Here is a 15,168-nt window from a genome sequence, read left to right on the forward strand (position 1 = left end):
AAACATTACAGTAAATAGCCTTAGTAATTCAAAATATAGCAGGCTGATGCCACCTAATCTAGGACCAGCTCAGAAAACAAGAACTACAATACTATATAACAAGTAACATTCAGAAGGATTATCTTAAGCGTCATCAAATAAAATATAAAAATTATGCTCAGTATGACATTTAAGGAGTCATCAAAATAGTCAGTTTTAACACATCAAGGCGTAAGCTTTGGAAAACTGATAAACTTACTTAATTTGGAACAACTCCTTGCCAACAGTGTAGATAAACAAAACACTACTTTCTATAAAACACCTAGACAGAGACAGAAAGGAAGCTAACCTTCTTTTAGTACATACCTTATATTTCACTTCACCCAATCTCATTTAATCCTCACAAAAACCTCTTAAGATGGGCATTACTCTCATCTCAAAGATAAAGAAAAACATTTAGAAAGACTGATTTATCTGAATTCACGCTGGAAAACTGGATTTCCAACCCGACTCCTGAAACAAAATTTCTTGCTTGATTTTAATATTATACTATAACCTCTTATCCTCAGACTGAAAATAAAACCAGCTCCATTTATCACTTCCAGTCATTAAGAATAATTTATATATTATGTAATGATATTGTTTCAGAAAACTCAAAGAGATTCTAATAAAGTTATCATGAAATTAAAGATTCGAAAGTGGAAATAACATGCACTGAACAGAATTTATGTCTACTCCTAACCCATAATCCCTCTAAAACAGTAGGGTTTGTATTTATTTATTTGTTTGTTTGTTTATTAAGGGGGAAAAAGCACATAAACCTTGTAGAGTTAAAACAAAAAACAGCCAGATGTAGAGGCACATTCCAGTAATCCCAGCTAAGTGGGAGGCTGAGGCAGGGGGATCATTTCTGCCCAAGAGTTCAAGGACAGCCTGGGCAACATGGTGAGATGTTATCTCAAAAGAAAAAAGAGAGAGGGAGACACAGCTACAAAGTTTTGGAAACTGGAAAACAGACAAGTAATGGATCAAGCATACCCAAGAAAGTGGGAACCTATGGCAGCAAACAAAAGAGCAAGAAAAAACAAACAAACAAAAAAAAAAACCCTGAATATCCCAGAAAGACTCAGGAATTAAGAACACCAGACACTTCTGAAGTGAGAGTAAAAGTGGGACTAAAGAGAGGAAAATTAGTTAAAAATCTCAAGGAAGACTAGGACTTCACTGTCTTGAGAGAAGGACTAAATCTGAAGGAATCTGATAACACTAGACATAGCTGGGGTGGGTTGGTGTTATACTGAAAACAGATTAAGTCAAGTCAATATAATGAGTTTATCCAGACCTCTTCTTCTAGTTAATCTCAAATACTGGCAGTTAGAGTTATACTGCTCAAGGCAGGAGACTGGAAGATTCTTCTCTGAGGAATCTGACCAATCCAAGAAAAAGCCCTAAAAAACAGTGACAAGTGCTAGAGATAAAAAGATAGTGTTTCTTAACAAAACAGCCACTAGGAAAATTCACAAAAAAGTTACCAGTCAGGGCTCGGATTGTGGCTCAGTGGCAGAGTGCTTGCCTCACATGTATGTGGCACTGGGTTCAATCCTCAGCACCACATAAAAATAAATAAATAAAATAAAGGTATTGTGTCCACCTACAACTAAAAAAAATATTTAAAAAGTTACCAGTCAACATGCCCCACTCATATAGACAGATTTCTGTCTTCTTTAGTTCCCACTTTCATATATAAATAGACAGCCAGACACTTAAGGAAATTCTGAAATGAAAAAGATCAAAACAAATAGATAAAAGGAACTTACAAGTAAGATAAAGAACGTGAAAAAAATTATCATGAATATCATCAAATAAAATAATACAACGATTCTAAGCTTTCATAGAATCTTTAGCAACATGCTATTTCAATTTAAAAAAGGAACTTTCAGAGAAGAAAGAATTACTAGAAATTAAAAGTATGATAAGCAAAAATGAAAAATTCCATACAAATAGTGAAGAAGGTTAAAAGATCAGAATACACTAATAATACTTACAGAACATTTACTATGCACTAGGCTGTATTCAAGTAGCTTTACATAAATTATCTCATTTATTTATATCCCCAAATCCTAAAAAATATATTGTTTTCTCTATTTTATAGATAAGAATTTTTATTATACAGTTTAGTTTTCCCACAGTCATATATCTAGTAAGTGGCAAGAGCTGGGATTCGAATCCACAAAGTCTGCTTCCAGAATTCAAATTTTTAACAACTATGCAAAAGTGGGGAGTGGGGGAAGCAAATGGAAAATGGGAATGACAAGAAATAAGAAAACTTCAGGATCAATTCAGGTAGTTCAACATCCTAAATAATAGATGATGCAAAAAGAAGAAATGGGGGGAAAAAAAAAAAGAAGTAACTCAAGAAATTTCTGAGTCCTGAAGAACATAAATGTTTAAAATGAAAAGGCCCACTGAGGATACAAGCTAATGGATAAAATGAAGATCCAAATCAAAGAACATTACCTTGAAATTTCAGAACTCTGAAAGTTATTGAGAGTGAATTTTCAAAGACAACTGGATTTGAAATTAGAATGGCTCTGGGTTTCCCAAAAGCAACAGTGGAAGCCAGAAGCCAATGGAACAATATCTTAAAAGCCTACAAGAAAAATGATTTCCAGCCTACAACACTTTACCTAACTAAACCATTAGGAAAGTGAAAGGGTAGGAAAAAAAAATTCTGCATTCTACCATGCAAAGTCTCAAGAAATTTACTTGTCATCTACCCATACACCAGAAAACTACTAGAAAATATGCTCTAGAAAAATGAATGCATAAACTAAAAGAGGGGAAGATCAGAATGATGGTAAAGGGAGATTCCAGAAATACAGATGCACAATAAGCCTAGAAAGCCATGAGTCCACATTAGTGTGGGAAGACTGGGGGTTCTAATAACATGAAATTGACAGAATACTGATGTCTTAAACATACCTAGGGAAGAGCTTAGGAACACATTCATGATAGCATTCAATGAATAAAAAAGAAAATAACAATTATTCACTTAATTATATTCCTCCATTTTTCTAAGAAACACCTATTCTGATAGCTTCATTATCTGACAGAGAAAAAAAAAATGAGTTCCTAAAGGTAAGCTTACTGTTAAGTTCAAAAAACTTATTTATTTCAAATTTTTTCCAAAAGACATTACAATTATCAAATAGAGCACAAGTCTAGAAGTATACCTGCTAGCTATGTCACCTTAGGCAAATCATTCCACATCTAAGTCTCATATACAAAAAGTGAAATAATAATACCTATCTCAAGTTTTACATGCAGAATTAAACAAGTAAGACATGTGAACATTCCCAGCATAATGCCAAGCACACAGGAAGCACTCAGTGCAAGTCTGTTAAATCAAAATCATACTTTCCCAAAGCAATGAAAAGAAAAACTGGTAGACAGAGACTCCCTCCACTACATACCTTCTGTGTTGTTGTGTTTGTCGTTTGTGTTGATGGTTTGGTGAAGGTTATTTTCACAGGAGACATGTGGGGTGGTAAGGAGTTGGCAATACTCTGCATGATATTGCTCATCTTGGGACTGCCACTCACAGGCACAGTGATGGTCTTTGAGACTGGAACAACAGCCTTTGGAACTTCCTTTAGGACAACGGGAGAGGAGCTAGAGGAGTTTGTTCGCCTTCGTTTTCTGGGTTTTTCATCTTCATCTGAACAGCTAACACCTGAAAGGCAATGATAATATTGTTATATTTACATCAAACTAATACTGTATTTTATACTTATCTTTAAAACCTGTTTGTGATCAAGTCATCCTTGACCTTTCCTTTTGCCTTTTGTCCAAACAACCAAGGAGCCCTGAAATTCCTCCCTTTTTTTTTCTAGCCACTTCTCCATGTCAAGCCTTCTTACCTCCTGCCTGTATTTTAGCAATCACCTCCTAAAAGATGTTGGTATTTCCAGTCTTTCCACCTCTATTCTACCTTCCATCCTTTTATCGGTTACTAAATTTCACATCTAATCATGACAAATTCACTGCCTAAAAATTTTTTAGTAGTTTTAGCTCCCTGTAAGATGTGGCACAAAATCATTACCATATCATTAAAGGCCCCATATCTTTCCAAAAACATAATGCCTTGTGCATCTGATCCTGGACACCTCTATAATCCTGGCATACTGAACTACTCATCATTTCCCAGAGATACTCAATTTCTGGGTCTCTATGTAGGATTGTCCTTTGGGGAAGAACAATTAAAGACCATTAAAGACCTCTTCATCATCCTGCAAACTATTTCCTTAGTGAAGCTTTCCCTTACTCCTCTAAGCAAAGCTAATCCACATCTCCTCAGAACTTACAAAGCACTTTGTAAATTCTCTTCTGTACCACTTATCACATGGCAATGTGACTACTTATGGGCATATCTCCCATTATTAAAAAGCTCCCAGAAGGAAATAACTAAATCTTACTGGTTGGTTTCCCCAGTATAGTGCCTTACACATACAAAGTTAGGTAAATCAACAATTGATTATATCCTAAACTAATGTCATTTAGTCTGATTTCTGAGTATAAAGCAATATACTTCTTATTTAAAACTGCATGCTTTGTGAAATGGTTTCTTCATGTTGGAATTCACTTCCAGTGTTTAAAAACAAATGATCAAAAATTGGGTTTCTAGAGTTATTTTAAAAGACCACCTTGGCTAAATCCACAGAAATCAATTATAAACTTATTAATAGTCCAAGGCTCTCAGTTTATTCTTTATGCACTAAAAACCTCAACTGTATTTGTAGACTTTTAAAAAATCAAATTAGAAATATACATAGCAACCTACACAGGAGATCTCCATAGGGAAGACATACAAAAAATTATACATTATAACTCATGGGTTGGTAATAAAATGTAACTCTTTATGCCTTTAATGTTTAGACACTAAACAGGGCTGACAATGATCTAGAATTAGCTCTATCTAAAACAGCAAACTCTAAATGTTCTAAATGTTACAAATTCACCTTACAACTACATTGAGTAAAATGAAAAGCAAATGCTAATGATTTCCAGTTGACATCAAAAGCGAAACAAAAAACAAAATTATTTTTAAGTAAAATAACTTTTTATAGTATCACTAAAGCCCCATATCTTTGACACCAAAAAAAAAAAAACAGAAAAAAACAAAAAGCGAATAGCACATCAGAATGCTGCATAGGGTAGAATCAAGGAGTTAAAAAAATCACAAAAATAAAAACTTTTTTAAAAGTTACAACCAAGTAGAAATATAAAAGACTCTGTAGAATGCTTCACTGAATTTAACATTTAGATAATATTTTATATGAAATATAAAACACTACAAAGATTACAATTATAGGAATAGACATTGAATAAATCACATAAGCTCATTCTTTCCATTTCTATTCACACTTCTATTCCATGACAATCAAAACAAGTGAAAACTTGAAGGATAGCACGTTCAAAGCAGATTCCCCAGAGAGAACAAAAAAGAAGTTATTTCTCAAACCCCAGAACTGATTTGAAAGCAGTATATTCCTGGTCACATGTAAGAAAGGAATTCTTTAGAATCTTTGAAAACTAACCACTACTAATAGTGGCCTGATGATTTATTCCAGGAAGCAGATCTAATTGGAGCCTATGCTGCAGTATTTAGCCAAGATGGCCCTGATAACACTGAGAGTATCACTTACTTTTGACATAAACAGTACTTCCACTTGGCAAGACAACTACATTGGAGGCAGGACTGGCAGGTCTTGGAGACTTAACCGTTGCTATGCTGCCACTTGGAACAGGGGTAGAGGTTGGGGTTGACGTGGTACTTGTGTAGGAATAACAAACCACTACTGAAGGAACGATAAAAAAGTTTGCTGTTAACTTTTACCAAAATTGCCCAGGCACACAGAAAAATTATTTTTATTGCAGGCCAATTTTATTATTTTCATGTGATCAGAGATTAGAGGCCAGTACTAGGTATTAGGTCCATGGATTAAAAGATATTATCCTGAAAATCATCACTTAAAGGAGTTTTCCCCAAATATTTAACAGTTTATCTGCAGGTGACTTTGCCAATGGAAAACACAGCTACAAAGAAATCAAACTCAAAGCTATACTAAAAAAAAAATGAAAATCATTTTTCATTCATGGCAAGAGTTGGACAACGACACATATTTGTATTCCCTTTTAATACTAATGGCATCAAAGATGGGGTGATGGATAATTCTTCCCTAACCATAGCAATTTCTAGAAGAACCAAGATAAGGTTCTTTTATATAAGCCAACTCACTAGTCATTTGCCACCCAAGTAGTACAACAGTAACTCACTAAAATAATGACAACATTAAATTTCAACCTCTTTGTCATTCAGTGAAGGGATACAGCTCAACGACAGCAAGAATAATAGCTCATAGGCACCATTTACTGGATACCATGCACTATATGCCAAATCCTCTCCATACATTATCACTAATTTTCACACCACCGAATCCTCATTTTAGAGAGGATCCAAGGCTCACAGATGCTAAGACTTGCTGACAGTCACAAAACTAGGAAATGGCAAACTCAGATTCAAATATAGATTTGACTACTGGAAATCATATATTCTTTCCACTCTACCACAGTTGGTAGGTGGAAAAGGCAAAAGTGGGAAGAGAAGAAAGATGCCTCTCCAACAACAGAGAAAGCTGGAACCAAGTGGAGGCTAAGTTTTGCACACTAATAACTACTTCCCTGCAAATACAGCTTCCTTGAGAACCTGGCATGCATGAAGTGTCTCATTTTGCTCCATAGCCCATGGGTAAGCAAGAAAAAGCAATTCTTCATAGTCTGACAAAATGCATTGTTTTTAGGGTTGTTATCTTACAAAACCAGCCTAAACTACTACTACAGTCAATTTAAATATGGTCTCAAATTTAATATTACTCTTAGTAGCCTCAGGAGAATTCAAGAATTTTTAAAGCGTGTGTCAATTACTAGATTAAACAACAATGAGAAAGTATTTCCATCTGCCAGGTAATGGATTCAGCACACTGACTAGAACAGATTGGAGTCATATACCATTGATTCCAGAAGACAAAAAAAAAAAAATAGAGAGAGTTCTATTTTCTAAAGAAATTAGCTTAGTATCTTTTTTTTTCCAGCACCTAAATGACTTTTGCCATCTTATTTATTTTCTAATGCCTTCCATTAAAGTCTTCTACTCATTTCTAACAAGATACACTGATGTCAAAAATTCATCCCAAGAAGGCTTTGCAATTTTATATTAACATAATTCACATTTTCAATAAAAGGAAGATTTAATTTGGGCTGAGGCTAAAAACTTGGTAGTTTTTAGTTTCAGAATAGTTATCCATTATGTTTCATAACCATTAAATACTGGGACAAAAATAGATGAAAAATAAGATAACTTTTATTGAAAATTCTGGGAAAAGTAATCACTAATACAGAATTATTTTTCTACTCACCTTCTTTGCTTCCTGTTTCTGCAGGCACTGGAAGGGATGCATTGTGCTGGATGGCTGCATTTGCAACAGCATTAGCTGTTACAGTGAAGGCAGTTTGGGGAACTAGCCGGGGCATCAGTGGTACCAACCGACGACCTTCAATGGACCATTCTGAGGAGCTATTAGGTCCAGACATACTAAACAAAAGAGAAAATGCTGCTACAAGGGTTCTCAATTATTAAAAATGAATCAAATAAACATAACTTTTTAAATTACAAAAAGTACTCTTAATGAATAGGAGAGGCTTTATTTTAAGCAAGCAAGATCAAACTTATGAATACAAGGGATATCATACACTTAGGTTTTATACATTTTATTCTATAATCTCAATCTTATAATAAACATAATTGATAATATGAAATTTTTCTTGCCTTCTAAATATTTTGTTTTCATTAATTTAAATGTTTTCACTAATAAAAACTGTTATTTCTACTAACTCTTAGAACTTTATTTTATACTTAAACCAAGAAAGTAAAAAGTGCTCATAAAAAAATCAGATTTTCTTTAATAATTAAGGATAGAATTCACTGAACGTTTGCAGAATTATCTAACTGCCTGAATGGCCAGAGGTTCTAAAGGCTTTCAAACAAGGGAAACTGAGGCAGTAAACGAGGGGAACTAAGTAGTAAAGGAAGAAGACAGCTGTATGACAGTATGTGTCACTGTCCATGTTCATCATATTATTATATTAATCTCCTATTAAAAATAGATCAGATATGAGGATGGTAAAAGAAATCTGCTGCTATTTTATATTTATTTGTTGATACCACCCTTCACTCTAAGACAGATTTGAGGCAATTTGACTGTCTCTAGGCAGACAGCACTGTCAGTTTTCTACCCTAAATTCTTGAGCAAGTTTTGTTCCAGGAATCTGACCAGAGATTGCAATATCAAAAGACATTATCAGTTCTCTTAATTTGGTTCCATGAAAGACCCTAATGATTTATCCAGAAACAATTGATCTCTTCACAAAATCAGAAATATATGGACTTTTTTTGAAACCACAGATTATACAACCCAACCTAGAGTTTAAGATTCTGTATATTCACTGATTCTTTAGATTTAGATAGACTACACAAAAGCCCTTGTTAGTGGGCGGTGGAATTATAACAATGATGATGATAATGATGATGGCAGCAATGATAATTAAAATCAATTAAGGACTTAATATATATCAGGCATTATTCTAAACACTTTACGTGTATTAACTCATGTAATTCTCAACAACCTATGAAGTTGATAGTCTTATTATCTCTATTTTATAGATGAAGAAACTGAGTTACAGACCAGTGTAATAACTTGCCTAAGATCCCACAACTAACAAATGTCTCCTTCAACAAGCACACAACATGCTGCTGAAATTATCTGCTTACATAAGTAGAAAATATAAAATTTTCCAAATGGCTTTTATGTCTAACTTTTGCCCTTGATTTACACCAATTTGTGCACTGTTGTCTAATGACTACCAACTTTCACTGAATAGAATAAATTATTTCACAGCTTAAGAAGGACATTAGTTCAGAAAGGACTTTCTAGAAATTGACGAGTCAACGTGTGTTACTGTGGAAAATCTATAAATTCCCTCATAATGTAACACAGTCCTATCTAAGACAAAGAAAAGAGGAGATCCTGAAACCCTGATAAGCCTCACAAATTACATAAGATCCACGTTGATACTAGTTGGAAAACTAAAGTGGCATGAATAAGACAGAAAAGAGTATAGCTAACTGGTTAAGGAAAAAATTCTAAAAGCTACTTAGTATTTATTGGCTTACTTCTATTTTGCTAACATTTTATTAGAGTATCCCTAATAAACTTGCGTGGTGTGAGTTACCACACAAAGTGATATCTACACTTACCTGGTGCATTGTTTAAATGGTGGCAGAAATTATGGAAGATTAATAATCTGAAGCACATGAATATATGCTATTGAAAAGACAAACTTATGGTGCGAAAGGCACAACTGCAACTTTTTAGATCTATAAATCTTCCAAATTTCCACTCATGCAAGCATGCTCAAACTTTTTTAAGTAAGTGAAATATTAAATACTGTGTTAGAATTAGATCAAAATTCCTATTTGCTTAGTAATGAGGGTGTAAATATGCATTAGTTTACACAAGTCATCTAAACTGAATTTACAAACTGTGAATATCTTACTGAAGGGCTTCATGGGATATCTTGGTGTAGATGTAAGCATGCCTCTCTATTTATACTAAGTAGGACAAAGGAAGGTGGAAACCTTGCTCTAGCCCTTATTCTAAGAAATCTAAAATGATACTAATGAAACTACCTTGACCCTCACATCAATCCTTTGGTGTGTTGGGTACCACCAGTAAGAAATTCTCATCCTCACATAGAAACACAAGTATCCTGGGAACATGTGACTGATGGTGAAAGGATTAAAGAGGGCAGAAATTCCAGACAGCCACTTTATTCTTACTATAGAGACAAAGCAGGCAAGAATGGCCCAACAACAACAACAACAAAAAAAAATCTGAAGCTTTAGTATTCTGTTATAATTCAAAACTGAATTATAGTATCAACTTAATAAGTGGCCTGGTGCTAAACAATAAACACGCGCTATGCTTTAAGCCACAAGCATGGCTTCACTTTGATCCCAGACACCTCACTTTTGATCCCTTTGTTCTCCTTCCTTTGTGCTCAATCTCTTCTGGGCTTTCTCATCACCTTTCAACCACATTCTTTCTGGCCTAAACTGCTGTAGTCAGTGGGGGAGGGAAAAGAGAGGAGACAGGGAATGCAGGCAGTTCAAATGCATTCCTCTAGTTGTTTTTTCAAACTCAGAGTATGAAGCCCTCCCATAGATAATCTTTGGAACTAGGCTCTGTTGCTACTTCTCAGAAGAAGGCAGTCATCAGTCCCCACTCACCCTTGGGCTCACCAAATAAATACATCTGGTCAAACCAAAACCACAATGTAAAATATTAAAACAGGAATATAGAAAGACCTAAGAAGCTTAAAATTATACACTGAAGTAAACTCTTCAAAAAACGAAATTCATATATTAAAGAAATCAGAAAGGAGAGAAAAAAAGAGGAAACACAGGCAGATAAAAGCCAACTCTCAATTATCCATGCTAATGGAGAGAGGAGGGAAAGGGAGAGGTCATATAGATTAAAGAAACCCATATATTATCCAAAAATATTTTGGCAAATACTAGTAAATTCTTCCATCAAATCTTTTCCAGGACAACTAACAAGCAGTAAAATGACTAATTAAAATTTTCACCTCCTCTCCCTTCCCACCCTCTGACTAGAGGTACTCCCAAGCAGCAAAATGGCTAAAGGATGGGCAATATTAGGAAGGGGAGGAGGGGAAGAGAAGGAAAAGCAAGGGGCATGGTTAATTAATAAATGGAATGATGTGCCCCTGAATAATTGAGAGCTTCAATTTGGAAATAAATACAAGAAAAAGCCTGAAATAATAATAACCTATTTGCATACCTGTAACTTGGTCTTTCACCCAAATATAAGGATAAATTCATTCTTTAAAGGGGAAAAAAGGAAAAGGAGACTAAATAAATGTTATCCTTTAAGTATGACACTGATGCATCAACTTACAACTAGTTGCCCCACAATACTGTTCCAACGCTTCTAAAGTACTAATTTTGTCTCTAAGTGCCTCTGAACACAAGCTACTATTGTTTTCTGCTTTATTATCTAGCACAAAAATTTCCTATTACCAGTTCTCAAAATGGAATCTAAGGTCAGTTATTATTACTTTTAGAGCATCCCAATTCAAAAGTTTGGAAACAAATTAAAGAAGGAACACATTAATATTTGAATGTTTCAACCATGTTACCCTAACAACTAAATTCTAAATGTCTCTAATGAAAAATTTCCAAATTTCTACAGTGCATACCTCCCACTGAAGAATCTCAAAATTGCAGGATTAACACCTCAACTTTCAAACTATGCTGTTAAAAAGACAGCACCCCATTTTATGTGTTAAGTAAAATGAGGAACAGTGAAGCACAACATAAAATTAAAGGATCTTTAAGGTAAATTCAAATTCTGCCAATTGATTTAAATACAAGTTTAAGTTATCACATTATGGAAATGCACTGAATTTTTTCCTTTATTTTTATTTCATGTTAAAACATAAAAATAAAGAACAAATGAATTATAGTATAACATTTTATGAAATGTTTCTATCATCTTATATTAACAATGAAAGGATCATTTTGTTCCTCTCTATTCTTTAGGAGGCACTGTCTCCATTCATATTCAATTAATGTTTGATTCCTGCTCTCAGTCCTCCACCACCCTCCACCCATCTGTCACTTCTAATGATCTAAAATTTGATATGAATTTGATATGAATCCTTTATCATTTTGTTGGTTTTTTAAGGTAAATTAAAATATATTCATATTTTTTAAAAGCAGAATATACCTTTTACAGTCTTGTTTTCTGAATCTCAAAATATGTGAAATAATTAGAGCCAGATATCAAAGTTATAGTGCCTACTTATGAAATTACATACATATCAAATATCATTACAAAGAACCTCTAAGGGACTTTCAATTTGAGGAGGCATATTATTTTGTTATTGAACTTAGCCTTCATGTAAGTGAATCATCTGCTAACCTGAGTTGATCTTTGGTTAAACAGAGATTACCTTGTAACGGGATTTGACCTGAGTACTTCAAGCTTGCCTTCAGCTATCTACTAACAAAATGCAAAAAATATAACCAATTGAATAAACAGTTACCATTATGGTCAGGATCCCTGAGTATAGAGATATTGTTATTAAGATAAAGGACTCAGGAATCTGCTACACAATAGGAAGACTGTTTCAAAACTATGTTATACTATGTCATAAAAAATCAGGGTGGTATGACTAATGGCTTACTTATGTGCAATTGTTGTTAACCGTTCATCGTTTACTGCTCTCCGAACTTCAGCACGATGGCGTTCTGTTGAGATGCTATGAAAAAAAATAGCCATTATAGAACTCTGCCAAGCAGGCAGTTCTCTTCTATACTTTCATTAATGGTTAAACCAATATTTTGTTGCGGGCAGGAAACAAGATTGTTTTGTGAAAAGATATAGACAAGAGCCTAACATATATCTCTAAATGCTTCAAAGTCTTAGAAAAGGATTCATACTGATTCTGTGTTAACTGAAGAAAAAAAATAGCTGTAAACTAGAAATTACAGGCAGATAAATCAGCCTGCTATCTATCAAGGCATTACTTCCAAATCTTAGAAATCTTTGGTCATGGACAAGATTAGCAGAGTTTCTGTTTATCTAAATATGCAAACAGATATTCAATGACCTCCTAATCATGATGCTGATTGCTGATTGACTGACTGCATGAAAAGAAGATTTGGGACTTAGTACAAAATCTTCTAAGATCTTTCCTAAAGCTTAAGTGTCCATAATTCATGTTTAGTGAATATAATAAAAAAATGAGAGTGGCAATATAATGCTATATGCTATGAAACTTAACACCAGGGCAATAATATTTTATTACTCATTACTTCAGCTATCATCTACATTATTGTATGTTACCAGTGGTAAAAATGTGCTTATATTGATCCTTTGCCTGCAGTGAATACATATAAAGTTAATACTAAACAATTTTTTTAAAAGAAAAACCCATTCTATTCATAAATAATAAAATAAATACCACTCTCCCAGTTGGATTCTTTACTACTTAAAGCTAAAGGTGTACCATAGACCAAAACATTTAAACAGCTAAAAAGCAAAATTCATGAGGAAACATAAACAACAAACAATAAGACTGAGAATTTGGCTCAACAATACCCCTATATTAATGTGAAATAAGAGGACGAGCCTCTTCCATATTTTCACTTAAAAAAAAAAAAAAAGACAAAATGGGTTTAAATGCAGAAAGCAAATTTCAGTTTAGAAAACATTTTCTAAAAACCGCTCCAGATGTTAGAATGGATCAAGACAAAAGTACCAAGGAATACCTTTCACCATAACTTTTTATTGGATTCAAGTACCACTCTAGTAAAGCAGAAGGGACAGTTTGTGTAAGATTATAGTACCACCCACTTTCATATCAGGTATCTTCCTTGCATCCCTTTCTTCCCTCCAACTCTAGATCTTATATTCATTTGCTGCCACCTTTTCTTTCCTTCACCTATGTCAAAAGTATCTTCCTTTCCCAAGAGGTCCAAAATTAAAATAGCCTGCTTTATACCCTTTCTGAGTGGATTACAAAATAAAGGGTAAGTCACACAATTTTCTGTAATGAAGCACACAAACTGAAATAGGATCTCAAAGCACTAAAAATTTGAATACCTCTGTTCTTCAACTTTAGAGTGAAAAGTAATGAACCCCCTCAAAATGAAATGTCTAGAGTCACATCACCCAAACTTTTATGATAATTTACCTAAGAACTTTTGAGAGTTCTCCAAGAAGATCTTTCTTTTCCTTGGTGAGATCCCCCTGTGCCCGAAGTGCACTGATAACTCCAGCATATGCCTCCAATTCTAGAAGAAGAAAATTATTTTATCAAGATAGGCCTTTAATATTTTAATACTATGGCTATGCATACTTAAACTTCAGAGCTAAAAGCCTAAAATCAGTTAAAAGCAACTATTTTTTAAATTCCTTTCAAAAATTGAATCTAATAAGATTAAAATGTGGCTTTTACAATTTATAGCATTTATTTCCTATTGCCTCAAATCAATCATATGTAAAATGTTTTGGTATAAAAATCTCACACATCATCACTGAAGAAACTTTAACTCATATGCTACCAACACTTGGAATAAGTTCTAGGTTATATAATTAGGCTGATAAGTTCTTAGCATTATTGAAAGGTACCTTCATGATGTACCCTTGAAATAATTCCTTAAGCCTGACTAAGAACTTAAACTATACTCTGCCTGCCACCTGGGTAGTTTAGAATACTCTAAGTGCCTCAGAACTGAAATTCAGGAACAAAAATTCTGGTTCCAGCACTGCTGCTTACTAGGTGTGTGATCTTGGACAAATCCTTTCTCATCTCTGAACCTGTTTCTTTACCTAAAAGGAACTTTGTAGGTAACTTCCAGATCTAACATCCTCTACATCTACAAAAACTACCATCAAAATGTCTAGTTAAGTAACATGAAACATTCTTTAAAAAAAAAAAAAAAAAGTGGGGGGGCCATAATGTACTGAATTATAATACCCAACAGCTTCATTTCACTCTTCACACAGAAACAACCATTATGAAATGAAACTGTCAGTCTCTAGTACTGGTTAAAATATAAAACCAAAAGTTTTCAAGTGCTCTCAATGAAACATGCCTGCCTCCCTATGTAGCCTTTGTACAGTCCTTCCACACTGACTTTAGGCTTGGCGACTTGCTCTGACCCAAGGAATATGACAAATAGGGTGCAAGCAGATGCTTGCAAAGCACTTGCACTTGAGGCTTTACTCTCTTGAAACCCAAAGATCACCAATCTGTGAAGAAGCCCAGAAAAAAGGACACATGAAGAGATGCAGTCACCTCAGCTGTACCTAGTCCCCAGCTAAGCTCAGCTGAGTAAAGCTGTACAAGAGAGCTCAGATAATGCCAGCAATTTACAGAATGGAAAGAAATAATATTTGTTATTTTCAGCCATTAACACTATGAAACAGATGTTTGAACAAAACAGAACAAAACTGAATGCCTCATTCAGTTCATATCATT

General features: G+C 34.1%; 1 protein-coding gene across 16 annotated transcripts in view; it reads right to left on the reverse strand.

Annotated features, from left to right (window-relative positions):
* Positions 1-15,168, reverse strand: part of Emsy (EMSY transcriptional repressor, BRCA2 interacting) — an 82,535-nt gene that overhangs the window by 60,690 nt on the left and 6,677 nt on the right. For 6 of the 16 annotated variants that reach the window (XM_048788031.1, XM_048788027.1, XM_015477389.2 and 3 more), the window contains exons 3-8: positions 13,879-13,978; positions 12,367-12,441; positions 10,959-11,000; positions 7,455-7,630; positions 5,685-5,837; positions 3,453-3,712 (exon numbers count right to left, since the gene is read on the reverse strand). In XM_048788031.1, coding sequence (XP_048643988.1) covers positions 3,453-3,712; positions 5,685-5,837; positions 7,455-7,630; positions 10,959-11,000; positions 12,367-12,441; positions 13,879-13,978 — 806 coding nt within the window. The remainder of the gene's footprint in view (positions 1-3,452; positions 3,713-5,684; positions 5,838-7,454; positions 7,631-10,958; positions 11,001-12,366; positions 12,442-13,878; positions 13,979-15,168) is intronic. The other 10 variants (XM_048788033.1, XM_048788032.1, XM_048788030.1 and 7 more) reach the window with 7 other exon arrangements.

This window comes from Marmota marmota, unplaced genomic scaffold, assembly GCF_001458135.2.
Source record: "Marmota marmota marmota unplaced genomic scaffold, marMar, whole genome shotgun sequence".
Lineage (NCBI taxonomy): Eukaryota > Metazoa > Chordata > Mammalia > Rodentia > Sciuridae > Marmota > Marmota marmota.